Source organism: Lycorma delicatula, chromosome 13, assembly GCF_047948215.1.
Source record: "Lycorma delicatula isolate Av1 chromosome 13, ASM4794821v1, whole genome shotgun sequence".
Classification (NCBI taxonomy): Eukaryota; Metazoa; Arthropoda; class Insecta; order Hemiptera; family Fulgoridae; genus Lycorma; species Lycorma delicatula.
Window position 1 is genome coordinate 40,389,539 of NC_134467.1, and position 15,111 is coordinate 40,404,649.

General features: G+C 32.4%; 1 protein-coding gene across 1 annotated transcript in view; it reads left to right on the forward strand.

Moving 5' to 3' along the window:
- Positions 1-15,111, forward strand: part of LOC142334063 (fibroblast growth factor receptor 1-like) — a 99,312-nt gene that overhangs the window by 23,026 nt on the left and 61,175 nt on the right. Inside the window, exons 4-6 of the mRNA XM_075381731.1 lie at positions 1,583-1,764; positions 7,933-8,005; positions 12,259-12,424. Of these exons, the coding sequence (XP_075237846.1) occupies positions 1,583-1,764; positions 7,933-8,005; positions 12,259-12,424 (421 nt within the window). The remainder of the gene's footprint in view (positions 1-1,582; positions 1,765-7,932; positions 8,006-12,258; positions 12,425-15,111) is intronic.

Genomic DNA, 15,111 nt, shown 5'->3' on the forward strand with positions numbered 1-15,111 from the left:
AATTATTTTTCTTAATTTTTTATTCTGAATGTATCTGGTGGTTTTTTTGTCTTCACTCATTTGACTGGTTTGATGCAGCTCTCCAAGATTCCCTATCTAGTGTCAGTCGTTTAATTTCGGTATACCCTCTACATTCCCCATCAACTAACATCACCAAAATGAGAATTATTTCTAAAAATAATATATAGGGTTATCATAAAAGAATGGTGCGTTTTCAGTAATTCATAGGAAGATTGTAGGTAAATTTATAGATGTTATATTAGTATCCCTGAAAGTCTCCAATCCAAAAGTTTGTTTATCAGCAGTTGTAACCACAACGTCAGTTCTTGTATTGTTGTTGCGGTGAGTTTAGCGAGTTACTATGTTCTCGTATAAAGACAAAGCAAAGTGTGTTTTACTGATGGCCGAATTAAAATCCGTAATTTTAGTTCAACGTGCGTTTCGACGTGAATTCGGAAGAGATCCGCCGCACAAAAATAACATAACACGTCGGTTCAAACGATTCGAAGAAACCGGATCGGTTAAGAAACAGAAATCAACCGGCAGACCGGTTGTGTACCGGACGAAACGGTTGAACTAATTAGACGATCGGCAATTAGAAGTCCTGGGAAGTCCATCCCCCGTCGAAGCGTCGAATTAGGTATTCCAAAATCAACAGTTCACAAAGTTTTACGTAAAAAACTTAAATTACACGTTTATAAAATCCAGATACTGCAAGAATTGAAACTCGATGATGGTGTAAAACGTTACAATTTCGCTGTTGAAATGTCGGACAGAATAAGTGAAAACAAATCATTTTTAGACGATATGATTTTTACAGACAACGCTACATTCCATGCGAATGGATGCGTTAACAGACACAATTCACGAATATGGGGTTCTGAAAACCCACACGCGATTATTGAGAAACAACGCGATTCGCCTAAAGTTAATGTTTGGTGTGGTGCGATGAAAAATCGTGTAATAGGGCCTTTCTTCTTTGCTGAAAAAACAATTAATGGAGTCGCGTATCTTGACATGTTAACCGAATATTGCTTTCCTCAGCCGGATGAACTCGAAAACATTCATCAACTTTATTTCCAACAAGATGGTGTTCCTCCGCACTTCAATGCGTCGGTCATGGACGCTTTGAACGAAAAATTTGGAGATCGATGGATAGGCCGGCAAGGACCCGTACTTTGGCCTCCAAGGAGTCCAGACCTGATATCTTGCGATTTTTTTCTTGTGGGGGTACATCAAAAGCGTTGTTTATACACAAAAAATTCGCGACCTAAACCGCTTAAAAAACAGGATTAATGACAACCATTAACGAAGAAATGTTAACTAATGTTTGGAGAGAAGTTGAGTATCGTTTGGACATTTGTCGAGCGACTAAGGGCGCACATATTGAAATTTATTAAGTATGTAAAAAAATGTTTGAGACGACAAATTCGAAAAATAAAAAACATAAACTGTAAGTAATTCTGTTTTAATTTAAACCATGTTCAAAACCGCACCATTCTTTTATGATAACTCTGTATATTTTTTAAAATTATTAAAGTAAATACCTATTTCAAATAAAAATTAATTAAATATTTTTCAGGTTATATGGTTAACAGTTTTACCAACAATGGCTTGTGTTGGAGTAATATGTACGGCCGGAATTTTAGCATGGAAAAAATCATTATTTGGATTAAACAATCGGCGTTATCATGGTGAATTATCTGGACGGGTTCGACATGTTACAAATTTTCGCCCGACTTATAAATCTCTATCAGTCTACGGGTATGTTATTTATTTTTTTTTATATATAAATATTCATTTATTACTTTATTAAATAAGATTTTACTAAGTATTTTATATTTTATTAGAAATCACTAAATTTTTTGTAGTATTTATTAGTTTCTTAAGTGAACCATTACAATTAATTATATAATAAAACATATTTTTTATTATTCAATTCATTTTTACATGAGATGGAAATACAGAATGATTCAAAGAAACGGGAAATTAAAAAAATTAAATAACGTTAATGAAAAATTTTTTTTAGAAAATGAATTTTATTTCATGAATTGTACAAATGTTGCTATTTTAGGATACATACATTTTAGTTTATTATTTAAAGATGACATCTTCCAGGTGACCTCCTCTTCTACGTAAACACTCACGAAGTCTCTTCGTTAAATCGTTCACAGTTTGACGTAACATCTCGACTGGAATTTCGGGAATTGCTTCTCGGATCTTTGCCTTCAGTTCTTCCGTTGTAGCAGGTCTACTGTGGAACACTTTGCTTTTAAGGTGACCCCACAAAAAGTAATCGCAAGCTGAGAGATCAGGCGATCTGGGAGGCCATCTAATGTCACCGTTTCGTGAAATAACACGTTGTCCAATCAATCGGCGTACAGCTTCCATCGATATTCGTGCAGTATGTGACGTTGCTCCGTCTTGTTGAAACCAGGTTGTGTTAAGAATCGGTGGAAATCTCTTTTGTTGTTCCACAACAAAGGTTTCAAGCACGGCTACGTAACGAGCCGACGTCACTGTAATCGCAAGACCGTTGCCGTCCTCAAAAAAATAAGGGCCTAAAACACCGTAAGATGTCATAGCACACCACACGGTCACTTTCTGGCTGTGCAACGGACGCTGGTGTAGCTGCGTAGGATTTTCTTGTTCCCAGTATCTGAAATTTTGCTCGTTAACAAATCCACCGAGGTGGAAATGCGCTTCGTCTGACATCCACAGTTCGTGAACAAACTCTTCGTTATCGTTTATCTTCTGAAGCGTTACATTACAGAATTGTTCTCGCACAACTGCATCGTTCGGTTTCAATTCCTTGACGATCTGCAACTTGTACGGATGGAATTGCAAGTCCTTGACTAACATTCTTCGAACACTTGAACTATGCGATTTTAAAGATGCTGAGAGACGACGGATTGACCGATGTGGACTTCGTGTGACAGCATTTTGTAAAGCTTGAACATTCTGTGGTGTACGGACGGTTCGCTCACGGCCTGGAGGTTTCTTTTTCATTGCCGAACCGGTTTCCTCAAAATTAGATATCCGTGTTTTAATTGCACGTGCTGATGGAACACGGTCGTACCGTCCCAGATTAAAATGACGGCGAAATTCGCTTTGATAGCAAAGCGGTAAAAAAACGCTTTGATAGCAAATGCACGTTGCGCACCACTCCAAGGATCCACGACAACTAAATGGCAGGTTAGGTTAGAGAGGCTGGCGCCACTTATCAAGTGGTACCAATCGCCCACGGCTACCAACACAACTTTCAAAATTTCCCGTTTCTTTGAATCACTCTGTATATTAAAGAACACAATTGAAAGTTTGATAAAACAGTAAAAAGATTAACATTACGGAACTCTACAAACTTTATCTTTACCTCTTTACCCTTTCCCCATTGTTTCTGATTTCCCTGCTCCCTTTTTCGCTTTACCTTTTCCACGATTTCTTCCTTTTATTTCTCCCTTTCTCTCTTTTTTCCCTTTTACATCTTTTCCTTTTCCTCTTATACATATTTCCTGATGACGTGATTATCCATTACAATAGCTTTTTCAACAATACTTCCTTCCAATTGCAAAGATTGTTTTTTATAAATTATGATAAAACATTTTTTCGTTTTGATTGACGAATTAGAAGTTTACAAAAGAAATTTAGTAGCGTATGAAAAATGCCATGCCTGACTGGAATGCGAACCCGGAACTTCCCAGATGAAAGACCGAAAAAGCTTTCGCTCCACCACAAATATTAACAAATAACATATTCTAATTTCTTATCCCAGCCAAGCATGGCATTTTTCATACCATTTAAATTTGTTATCTACTGACAACAGCTTGGTTCTACAAAATAAGTTGTGAGAAGTTTCATTTTTAATTTATTTATTTTTATTATTAAACAAGATTTTAAAATCAGTTGTTCATAAACAATTAATAATTTTATAAAACTTTATATAAAAAAAAAAAAACTATTATAATTTAATTAGTAATTATAAAACAATTATTTAATTAAAAAATAGTTTTATAAAAACAATATTGGTTCGTTTGATTACCAGTATAAGCAGCATATGATATTCCGCTATACAGAGAACGTTGTTATAAATAATAATATTTTAAATATTATTTTTTATTATAAGTGTACCCCGTCGTGACTTCTCCCACAATATAGATGTAGCTTCATTCGCAATGATTTTTTAATAGAAAATTTATTTTTTAATAAATAACAACAATATTATATTTAGATTTTCATTAATAAATCCTGATAAAACAATAAATAAAAATTTTTATGAAAAATACTGTAGAAATGTACGATAAAGAATTAATTGTTGCCCAAAACTTAAATAAAGGAAGATAAAAAATTGAACAATATTTGTTAGACCAATCCATTTTATGAACGAATTAAAATAGTTCAATAAAGATAAACAAAATATTTATTATTACAATCCCAAATCCAGCATCCCCATCGCGGCTTCCCTCGTGCTCTGTGGTTACTTGCGCTTCCCGTTACAATCAGAGGGTCATGGCTTGCTTCGCTCTCCCTTCCCGTTTTCTCTCATCCATTTCCTTCTCCCGTTTCCCTTTCCTTTTCCCGTTTTCCTTTCCTTATCCCCTTTCTCTTTCCTTTATTTTCCTTTTTCGATTTCTATTCCCCCATTTCCCTTTCACCCTTCCTCTTTCCTCCTTTCTTTTTTATCTTTTCCTTTCCCTTGTTTTCATTTTTTTTTCGATTTTTCCCTATTTCGCTTTGCCGATTTCTTCCTTTGTCCCTTGTTCCCTGCACATAAATCGGTCCAGTAGTTTTTTAGTCTATAGCGGACACACTTATCGAAAACAATGCAATGGAATCGTAAAATATTTAGTATAGCGTATGTTGCTTTTACGTCCACAAATAGCGTTATTAACACGAAATTTAGTTTTTTTATCGATTTGAACCCCTTAAAATCAAAATTTCTCAATAGCCTTTCTTAGTGCACGCCTATTTAAAGATAAGAAGGTACCCTGGAAATTTCAAGTCTCTACCTATCATATTTTAGGTTCTACGTTGATTATGAGTTAGTGAATCAGTCAGGACATTTTCGTTTATATAAGAGATTTATATGTAATGGAATGGCATGCAAAAGTGGCGGGACTGTCACAAATTCTCCCTTCGAATCTCAGAGCCTGTACAGTGTCCCTTGCTGCTGTACGTTTGTGTAATAGGGCGTGTTTCAATGGTTTATTTTTAGGGTCGGTTATAAATTTTTTTTTGTTATATTAATCGACGGATTTGTGAATAGCATTCCATATCCGTATGGACCAGCATTCTCAAACCCATTTCTGGGTCCGACCGCGGGAGACTAGTCTTTTAAAATCTGTGCTCCCGGCGTAATTTCCCTTCAGACCGTCCACTGAAGTCCTGTCGGTGCTAGCGCTTCATTGACTACCAGGAATACGCCACAACGGAACCCTAGTTTTTGGAGGGAGCAATGCTCCCTCTTCTTCGGAGGGAGTCGCAATTGCTGATTTTTTTTTTTTTTTGTCTTCGGTCATTTGACTGGTTTGATGCAGATCTCCAAGATTCCCTATCTAGTGCTAGTCGTTTCATTTCGGTATACATCCTACATCCCTAACAATTTGTTTTACATATTCCAAACGTTTCCTGCCTTTCTTTCTTTCTTTTTCCTGTTTAGCCTCCGGTAACTACCGTTTAGATAATTCTTCAGAGGATGAATGAGGATGATATGTATGAGTGTAGTCTTGTAGATTCTCAGTTCGACCATTCCTGAGTTGTGTGGTTATTTGAAACCCAACCACCAAAGAACACCGGTATCCACGATCTAGTATTCAAATCCATGTAAAAATATCTGGCTTTACTAGGACTTGAACGCTGTAACTCTCGACTTCCAAATCAGCTGATTTGGGAAAACGCGTTAACCACTAGACCAACCCGGTGGGTTAAACGTTTCCTGCCTGCATAATTTTTTCCTTACACTTGTCCCTCCAATATTAAAGCGACTATTCCAAGACGCCTTAAATATGTGGTCTATAAGTCTATCTCTTCTTTTAACTATATTTTTACAAATGCTTCTTTCTTCATCTATTTGCCGCAACATCTCTTTATTTGTCACTTTATCCACCCATCTGATTTTTAACATTCTCCTATAGCACCACATTTCAAAAGCTTCTAATCTTTTCTTCTCAGATAATCCGATTATCCAAGTTTCACTTCCATATAAAGCGACGCTCCAAACATATACTTTCAAAAATCTTTTCCTTACATTTAAATTAATTTTTGATGTAAACAAATTATATTTCTTACTGAAGGCTCGTTTCGCTTGTGCTATTCGGCATTTTATATCGCTCCTGCTTCGTCCATCTTTAGTAATTCTACTTCCCAAATAATAAAATTCTTCTACCTCCATAATCTTTTCTCCTCCTATTTTCACATTCAGTGGTCCATCTTTGTTATTTCTACTACATTTCATTACTTTTGTTTAGTTCTTGTTTATTTTCACGCGATAGTTCTTGCGTAGGACTTCATCTAAGCCGTTCATTGTTTCTTCTAAATCCTTTTTACACTCGGCTAGAATTACTATATCATCAGCAAATCGTAGCATCTTTATCTTTTCACCTTGTACTGTTACTCCGAATCTAAATTGTTCTTTAACATCATTAACTGCTAGTTCCATGTAAAGATTAAAAAGTAACGGAGATTGGGAACATCCTTGTCGGACTCCCTTTCTTATTACGGCTTCTTTCTTATGTTCTTCAATTGTTACTGTTGCTGTTTGGTTCCTGTACTTGTTAGCAATTGTTCTTCTATCTCTGTATTTGAACCGTAATTTTTTTTAAATGCTGAACATTTTATTCCAGTCTACGTTATCGAATGCCTTTTCTAGGTCTATAAACGCCAAGTATGTTGGTTTGTTTTTCTTTAATTTCCATCTTTGTTATTTCTACTACATTTCATTACTTTTGTTTTGTTGTTATTTGTTTTCATGCGATAGTTGGTTAGAAAGCGAAGAATACGATTTGTTGGAATTTTGTGCCTGATAATGATAAGAATACTTTCACCTTATGATTGGTTAGAAACCGAAGAATACGATTGGTTGGAATTTTGCGTCGATAATGGTAAGATTATATTCACCTTATGATTGGTTACAAAGATTAAAAAGTAACGGGGACAGGGAACATCCTTGTCGGACTCCCTTTCTTATTACGGCTTCTTTCTTATGTTCTTCAATTGTTACTGTTGCTGTTTGGTTCCTGTACATGTTAGCAATTGTTCTTCTATCTCTGTATTTGAACACTAATTTTTTTAAAATGCTGAACATTTTATTCCAGTCTACGTTGTCGAATGCCTTTTCTAGGTCTATAAACGCCAAGTATGTTGGTTTGTTTTTCTTTAATCTTCCTTCTACTATTAATCTGAAGCCTAAAATTGCTTCCCTTGTCCCTATACTTTTCCTGAAACCAAATTGGTCTTCTCCTAATACTGCTGATTTAATTTAATTAATTGTAAGTATTGAAATTTTTTAAGGTATGGATAAAGGAGAAGATCTTCATCTACTTCTTCGGTGGCTGCCTTTCACGTTGCTACTTTGGTGGGCTCTTTTTCCGGACTCCAGTCCGGAGATTTTTATATATATAATATTATTTATTTGATATAAATAATTATGTATATATCTTTTATTACAAATATTACCATTGAATTTTAAAAGTTGTAATGAAAAAAATATCTAAATTCTACGGTAAATTATTATTAAACTTTTTATAAAGGAGAACAAAATTAAGAGATCAGAATAATTTTAAAAATAAAAATCAAATTAAATGACTAGTGAAAATAAATATAGTAATCTACCATGGAACAAAACTCATAACCGAAAAATTGAAGTTATAGTATTTTTACAACTAGTCTAATTTACCTAAGTCATATTTGAAAATGTTATTTTTATTTTATTTACAGGACAAGTACTTCAAGGATGATTCTTCCTTCATTGCAAGAAAGAAATATTCTTTACGTTGAAAAGGAAATTGAGGTAAATTATATAAATAATTCTTTTTTTTAAGCTTTTATTTAACTCGCTTTAGGAATAATCAAATCTTGCAACTGCTAATATATCTTTTGATCTATCGTATGAAAATCAATTAAATTTTGTACACGTATGTAACTTCGATGACAATACAATACTACGGTGTCGGAATTTGATATGATCCACCCCTACGCTCCTACGCGCTACCTCTACGCTAAATGCATGCATTTACTTGAAAATTTTCATTTCTCATGAACTATCGTATGAAAATTATTGAAATTTGGTACACGTATGTAACTTCGATGTGTAAAAATAAATATTTTTACTTTTTTTTTATCTTAAAAAAAAAAAATACTAAAAAAAATCACAAAAATATATTTGATTACATAAAAAAAATTATTTTTTAAAAAAGCTTTTATTTAATTAATAAAAAAAAGGAAACAAATTAGAAAACCCCTCTAAAAAGTAAAAAAATAAATTATATAAATATCTAATAAATAAATTGTAATAATTATTAAATTTTAAAATTAAAAGTAATGAAAATATTTAGTTAAATAAAAGCGTGGCACATTTTTTATAACAATCTTTTCGAATAAGTATTTATAGACATTTGCGGTATTTTAAAATATATTTTTGGTTTAATGAGGTTGTTTAGTATATGTACATACTTTAATTATCTGTAATAAAATAACTCAAGTTTTAATTCTTTGATGTTCAAATTAACACCGAGATGACCTTTAAGGGTTAATAAGATTAAAAATAAAAATTAAATTTAGAAATCTTGCACAAAGTTATTACATTTTGACGGTAATCTGAAAAATTATTAATTATCATTATAACTGTAATCGTAATTATGAATTCGTTAAATAAAAATTCATAATTAATTAAAATGAAACTTTTAGCGGAAAGAATGCGTTCAGTTTGGCTTAGATTACAAGCAGAATTCGAAGATGAACTTCAACTATGTGAGAACACGTACAAAGAAAGCGAGTGGGTGCATTTTCTCAGATTGTTACTTGTAGCTAGTCAGTCTCAACTGGAGAGGTCCAGCAGACCTTTCCGCCTCCTCGCGTCTTAATTGAAAATGAAAATGAAGGTTAATTGTTGTAAAAATAAATGTTGTGTTGTTTTAAATAAATGATAAAAACTGCGCCACGCTTTTATTTAACTAAATATTTTCATTATTTTTAATTTTTAAATTTAATAATTATTACATTTATTTATTGGTTATTTATTAGATGTTTATATAATTTATTTTTTTACTTTTCAGCGCATTTTTATATTTGTTAATATATATATATATATATATATATATATATATATATATATATATATTTAAATTCACAATTTGATTTAATTCTTATATTTTACTTTTTAGAGGGCTTTTTAAAAAATAATTTTTATATACAATTTTTATATATTTTTTTGAATATGATGAAATGATCAAAGAAGAATTGTACAGTGTAATTTAATGATTTTTATTAAACTGAAAAAAAGAAAGAAAAAACAATTTATTTTTAACAAATGTCTATTGAAAAATATTAATAATTGGAAAATATCACAAATCGGGTATATTTTGAGAAGAAATATCTTTCAAAAAATAAATATAAAAGAAATAATAAGAAGTAAAAAAAAAAAAGGTTAGTACGTTGTCAAAGATAATGAGAGAAAGGAATTACGTACAGCTAAAGAAGAACCCATAGAATAGAGATACAGATTCAGTTGACACAGGTAAAGCCTATAAAGGATTGGTAAGGGAGGGGTGGCGTGGTTTCCGAAAGGATTACATGGAGGGTATCTTCCCCCTGGGGTCACGATGACACCTTTATACAACAGTTTAATTAAAGAAAAAATGTATAAATACAAAAACGTATAAAATCTATAAAAACGAAGGTGTCCTTTCTTTCTAAAGTATCTGCCAATGCGGGTACAGATGCGGGAACGCTGCGGATTGTTTGACAATGATAAATAAAAACCTTTTAAAGGAAATCTAAAAGAAACAAAGGGATTTTTCTGTCTTCTGGAAACTAAATATCCCTCTTACACTCAATCAGTCTCTTTCCTCTCACACAACCTCTCCCTCTCTCGTCAATTCCCATTCACTCACCCACACATTCCCACTCCCTTCTCCAACACACACACACACACACACACACACTCAATGTAGTAGAAATAACGAAGTTGCACCACTGAATGTAAAAATAGGAAGAGAAAATATTATAGAAGTGGGATGTAGAATTACTAAAGATGGACGAAACAGGAGCGATATAAAATACCGAATAGCACAGGCAAAACGAGCCTTCAGTCAGAAATATAATTTGTTTACATCAAAAATTAATTTAAACTTTAGGAAAATATTTTTGAAAGTATATGTTTAGAGCGTAGCTTTATATGGAAGTGAAACTTGGACGGTCGGAGTACCTGAGAAGAAAAGATTAGAAACTTTTGAAATGCGGTACTATAGGAGAATTTTAAAAATCAGATGGGTGGATAAAATGACGAATGAAGAGGTATTATGGCAAATCGATGAAGAAAGATGCATTTGAAAATATGTAGTTAAAAAAGGAGACATACTTGTAGGCCACATATTAAGGCATCCTGGAATAGTCGCTTTTATATTGGAGGGACAGGTAGAAGGAAAAAATTGTGCAGCAGGCAACGTTTGGAAAATATTTAAAAAAATGTTAGGGTTGTAGAATGTACGGGGTATACAGAAATTAAACGACTAGCACTAGATAGGGAATCTTGGAAAGGTGCATCAAACCAGTCAAATCACAAAAAAAATATATATATAATCGCCACATGAATTAAGATATTTATCGTAGCGATACACCAGCTTCAATATACCCTAGTCGTATTCTTCTACCGCCAGTGCATTTAGCCACTGATAACAGCATTTTTAAGTTCATCATCACCCGCGAATTGCTTACCACTCAAAAATTATTTCGATTTCCCAAACAAACGGTAATCAGAAGGAGCTAAGTCCAGAATATACAGTGGATTATCGTAAATTTCCCATCCAAATTTTCTCAGTAAATCACGTGTCGGACCCGCAACACGTGAACGTGCATTTGCGTGCAGAAGGACGACGCCGTTGATCAGCCGCTCACCTCGCCGATTTTGAATGGCGCGCCGTAACTTATGTAGAGAGAGTTTCGCAGTAGGTTTCTGTATTCATAGTCGTTCCACGTGGCATGAAGTCGATTAGGCAGTATGCCAAACCGATTCCAAAAGTCTGTGGTCATCAGTTTGTATCCAAATAGCTATGGTTTGACCTTTGTTAGTCTAATTGATGATTAAGCACGACGCCATTCAATTGAATGCCATTTTCTCTCTGGCGTGTAATACGAAATCCATGGTTATCGCCAAGGTCAGATGAGAAATCGTTGAGCGACGGTCTTCTCTGATTTCATCATCGACGCGTTTCAACAAGTCTTCGGTGATTATCGAGGGCCTTCCCGAACGTTCATCGTGCACATTAAGTCTGTTATTTCTAAAACCTTTCAAACCATTTCCCTAAATAATATATGTGTATTATCCTTTGTTAAAAAATCTGATAAATACACCACATGACTTCGTTGTACTCCTATTAAATTACATAAACACTTTTTTTTTTAACGAAAAGTATGTAAAATTTTTTTAAAGTGAAATTTTTGATATTTTTTAATTTTTTTTTTAATTGTTATTATTGAATTATTTATCGTAATTTATTTTTTGTTTCAATCTGAGGTTAATAATTATTAATAAATCAATAAATTTAAATTAAAAAAAAAGGAGATGAAGTTGAATTCGAACCAATATGTCTTCCTCTTGTAAGATCCAAATATTTCATTAATTAAAATTTCTTTTGGCTACAACTCTGGAACTAATGAAAATAAGTATCACTTGTGATATATCGTTGAAAAGCTCTGAATAAGGGCTTATTACTGCAGTTAAAAAAAATCCAAAATCCAAATCTTTTGGGGCATTTTTGGACACTTTTGATCCATTTGAATGCAATCAAAAGGGGAGAAGATCTACTAGATGTTATAACAGTCCTAAATCCAAAATTTCAACATTCTACGGCTAATCGTTATTGAGTTACGTGCGAGATACATATGTAAACACAGACGTCATGCCGAAACTAGCCAAAATGGATTCAGGGATGGTCAAAATCGATATTTCTGTCGAAATCTGAAAACCGAAATTTAAAAAAAAAAGTTATAATAATTTTGTTTAATTTATATTATTTTTAATATTAAACTATTTTTCATTTTCAGGATGCAAAGGCGAAAGGGGAAGCTGATAATTTTGAAATAAGTTATTCAAGAATAATTCTTGGTAAAGAAATAGGAAAAGGTGCATTTGGTAGAGTATTTCTTGCTCAAGCTGAAGCGATTGGAAATTTACCTGGATTTACAACGGTTGCAGTAAAAAAATTAAAATGTACGTAGATAAATTATATTTTGTTATTATTAAATAGTCTCAAAATGTAATGGTATCTTTTTGAGGAATACTGGAGTATGAAAATTTAGTTAACAGGTAGATTTGCCTGAAATCATCTTTCTTTTTCCTGTTTAACCTCCAGGAATTACCTACCGTTCAGGTATTACTTCAGAGGATGAAATGTATGGGTGTAAATGAAGTTTAGTCTTGTAGATTCTCATTTCTACCATTCCTGAGATGTGTGGTTAATTGAAACCTAACCACCAAAGAACACCGGTATCAACGATCTAGTATTCAAATTCGTGTTAAAAAACAACTGATTTTAATAGGACTTGAATGCTGGAACTCTCAACTGATTTGGATTTGCCCGAAATCTAACGACAGCTAACTTCGTACTAGATATAAATGCAAGAATAACCAAAAGTTAACATTAATTTTATTTTTCTGAAATCATAGCTGTAAATCATTCGTTCTCAAGTTGGACGATAACGCCCCCTTGTGGGCGCTGGAGACCTTCGGAAGGGGCGGTAGATGGTCCACAGAAAATTTTGCAAAAAGCACATCAAATTCATCGTTCACATTAATGTAAGTGTAATTTTTCAATTGAAAGCTTTGTTTTAATTATTATATTGTTATATTGAATATTATATCGTTATTGTTATTTAAATATACAGAGTGTTTCTAAAATGGTGGGCTGGCTATACTTTTTCGGATTCTACTTGTAAAACTAAACAAAAAATGACGATTTCTATTTCGTTTTCCCCCTGTCCATCATTTTATTATTTTTATATAAAATTTTACCTCTCAAGTTCGGGTAAACGAATCACATTAATATTTGGTAAACCTTTTAGTGATAAAGTTTAAACATTAGCAAAAAATCAGAAATTAAATACCTTCGCAAATTACAAAATTACGGTCATGTTTATTTTTCAATCTTTTATATCTCCGTAAATATTAATTTTATAAAAATTTATGTTATTTGACAAAATAATTAAGCCTTTCATTTTGAAAAAAATAATATTTTACTTTTTAAAATCGGTTAACAAATAGCCGAGTTACGGCAGAAAATTGATGATGTAATTGTGTGTCTTGTTTTCACGTCCTCCACTTTACGTTCAATTAGATTAAATATTAATTGTTTTTATTTATTGTTAATTAGTATCATATTAATTAATCATTTTTTCACAATAATTGACCTAATAATTATGACACAAAATTACAACATTAATTTTCTCCCATAACTCGACCATTTGTTTATCGATTTAAAAAAATAATATTTCATTTTGTTCAAAATAAAAGGCTTAATATTTTAATAAATAACATAAAATTTTGATAAAAATAATATTTAGGGAAATATAACAAATTGAAAAATAAACATGGCCGTCATTTTGTAATTTGCAAAGGTATTTAAATCCTGATTTGTTTTCTGATTTTAAAATTGTATTACCAAGACGCTTCTAATTCTAGTATTGTAAATTAGTATCAAATTAAATAATCATTTTCTCACAATAAGATTTAATATTAAATAATAATAAAACAATTGATATTATATTTTCATTTGAATAATTTTACACAGCGACTATTATTGTTGATCATGTTAATTAACAATGTAAAAATTAAGATTCCTTCAACAGGAATGATGTTCAAAAATATCACAACCAGCGTATCTGGAGCTACAAGAATCTTTATGATACCTTCCAAAGTAGCCATCAATAAAGATTTTCCCTGAACATATTGGCAGAAAATTTTAATGATTATCTTTTGTGTCCTGTCATTCTACCAAATCATTTAAATGGAGAAAATTATGTTGCTCATTTGACCGAAAATTTTCCACATATTTTGGAAGATCTATCTCTATAATTAAGAGAAAATATGTGATTACACCACGATGGAGTTCCAGCACATTTCAGTCAGTCGGTATCAGATTTCGTGCATGAAACTTTCAATGAAAAATTGTTGGCCACAGAAGACCAACTCCCTCGCCTGCCTAATCACCTGACTTAAATCCTCTTCACTTCTACCTATGGGGCCATTTGAAAAATATTATTGGTTTTTTTTAATTCAGCATTGAAGATCTTCAACAAAGAATCCAAAATGGAATAGGAATACTTCCGAAATTTTTAAACAGTTAAGATTTTTTTTTGCTGTTCAACCTCCGGTAACTACCGTTCATATAATAACTTCACAGGATGAATGAGGATGATATGTATGAGTGTAAATGAAATGTAGTCTTGTACATTCTCAGTTCGACCATTCCTAAGATGTGTGGTTAATTGAAACCCAACCACCAAAGAACACGATCTAATATCCACGATCTAATATCGACAGAATATCCACGATCTAATATTCAAATCCGTGTAAAAATAACTGACTTTACTAGGTCTTGAACGCTGGAATTCTTGACTTCCAAATCAGCTGATTTGGGGAGACGCGTTCACCACTAAACCAACCCGGTAGGTTAAACAGTTAAAATTATCTCTCTTCAAAAGATTGGAGACTTGTGTAATTTCTAATGGTGGACACTTTGAACATCTCTTATAACTTTTAACAACGGTCAACTGTTTATTAAAAAAAAAAGTACAGCTAATGTTCTACAATAATTAACGTAAGAATATCACAAGTAATTGTTTTATTATTTTAATTATAGATTTATTATTATGAAAAAAATTATTACTTAATTTGATAAT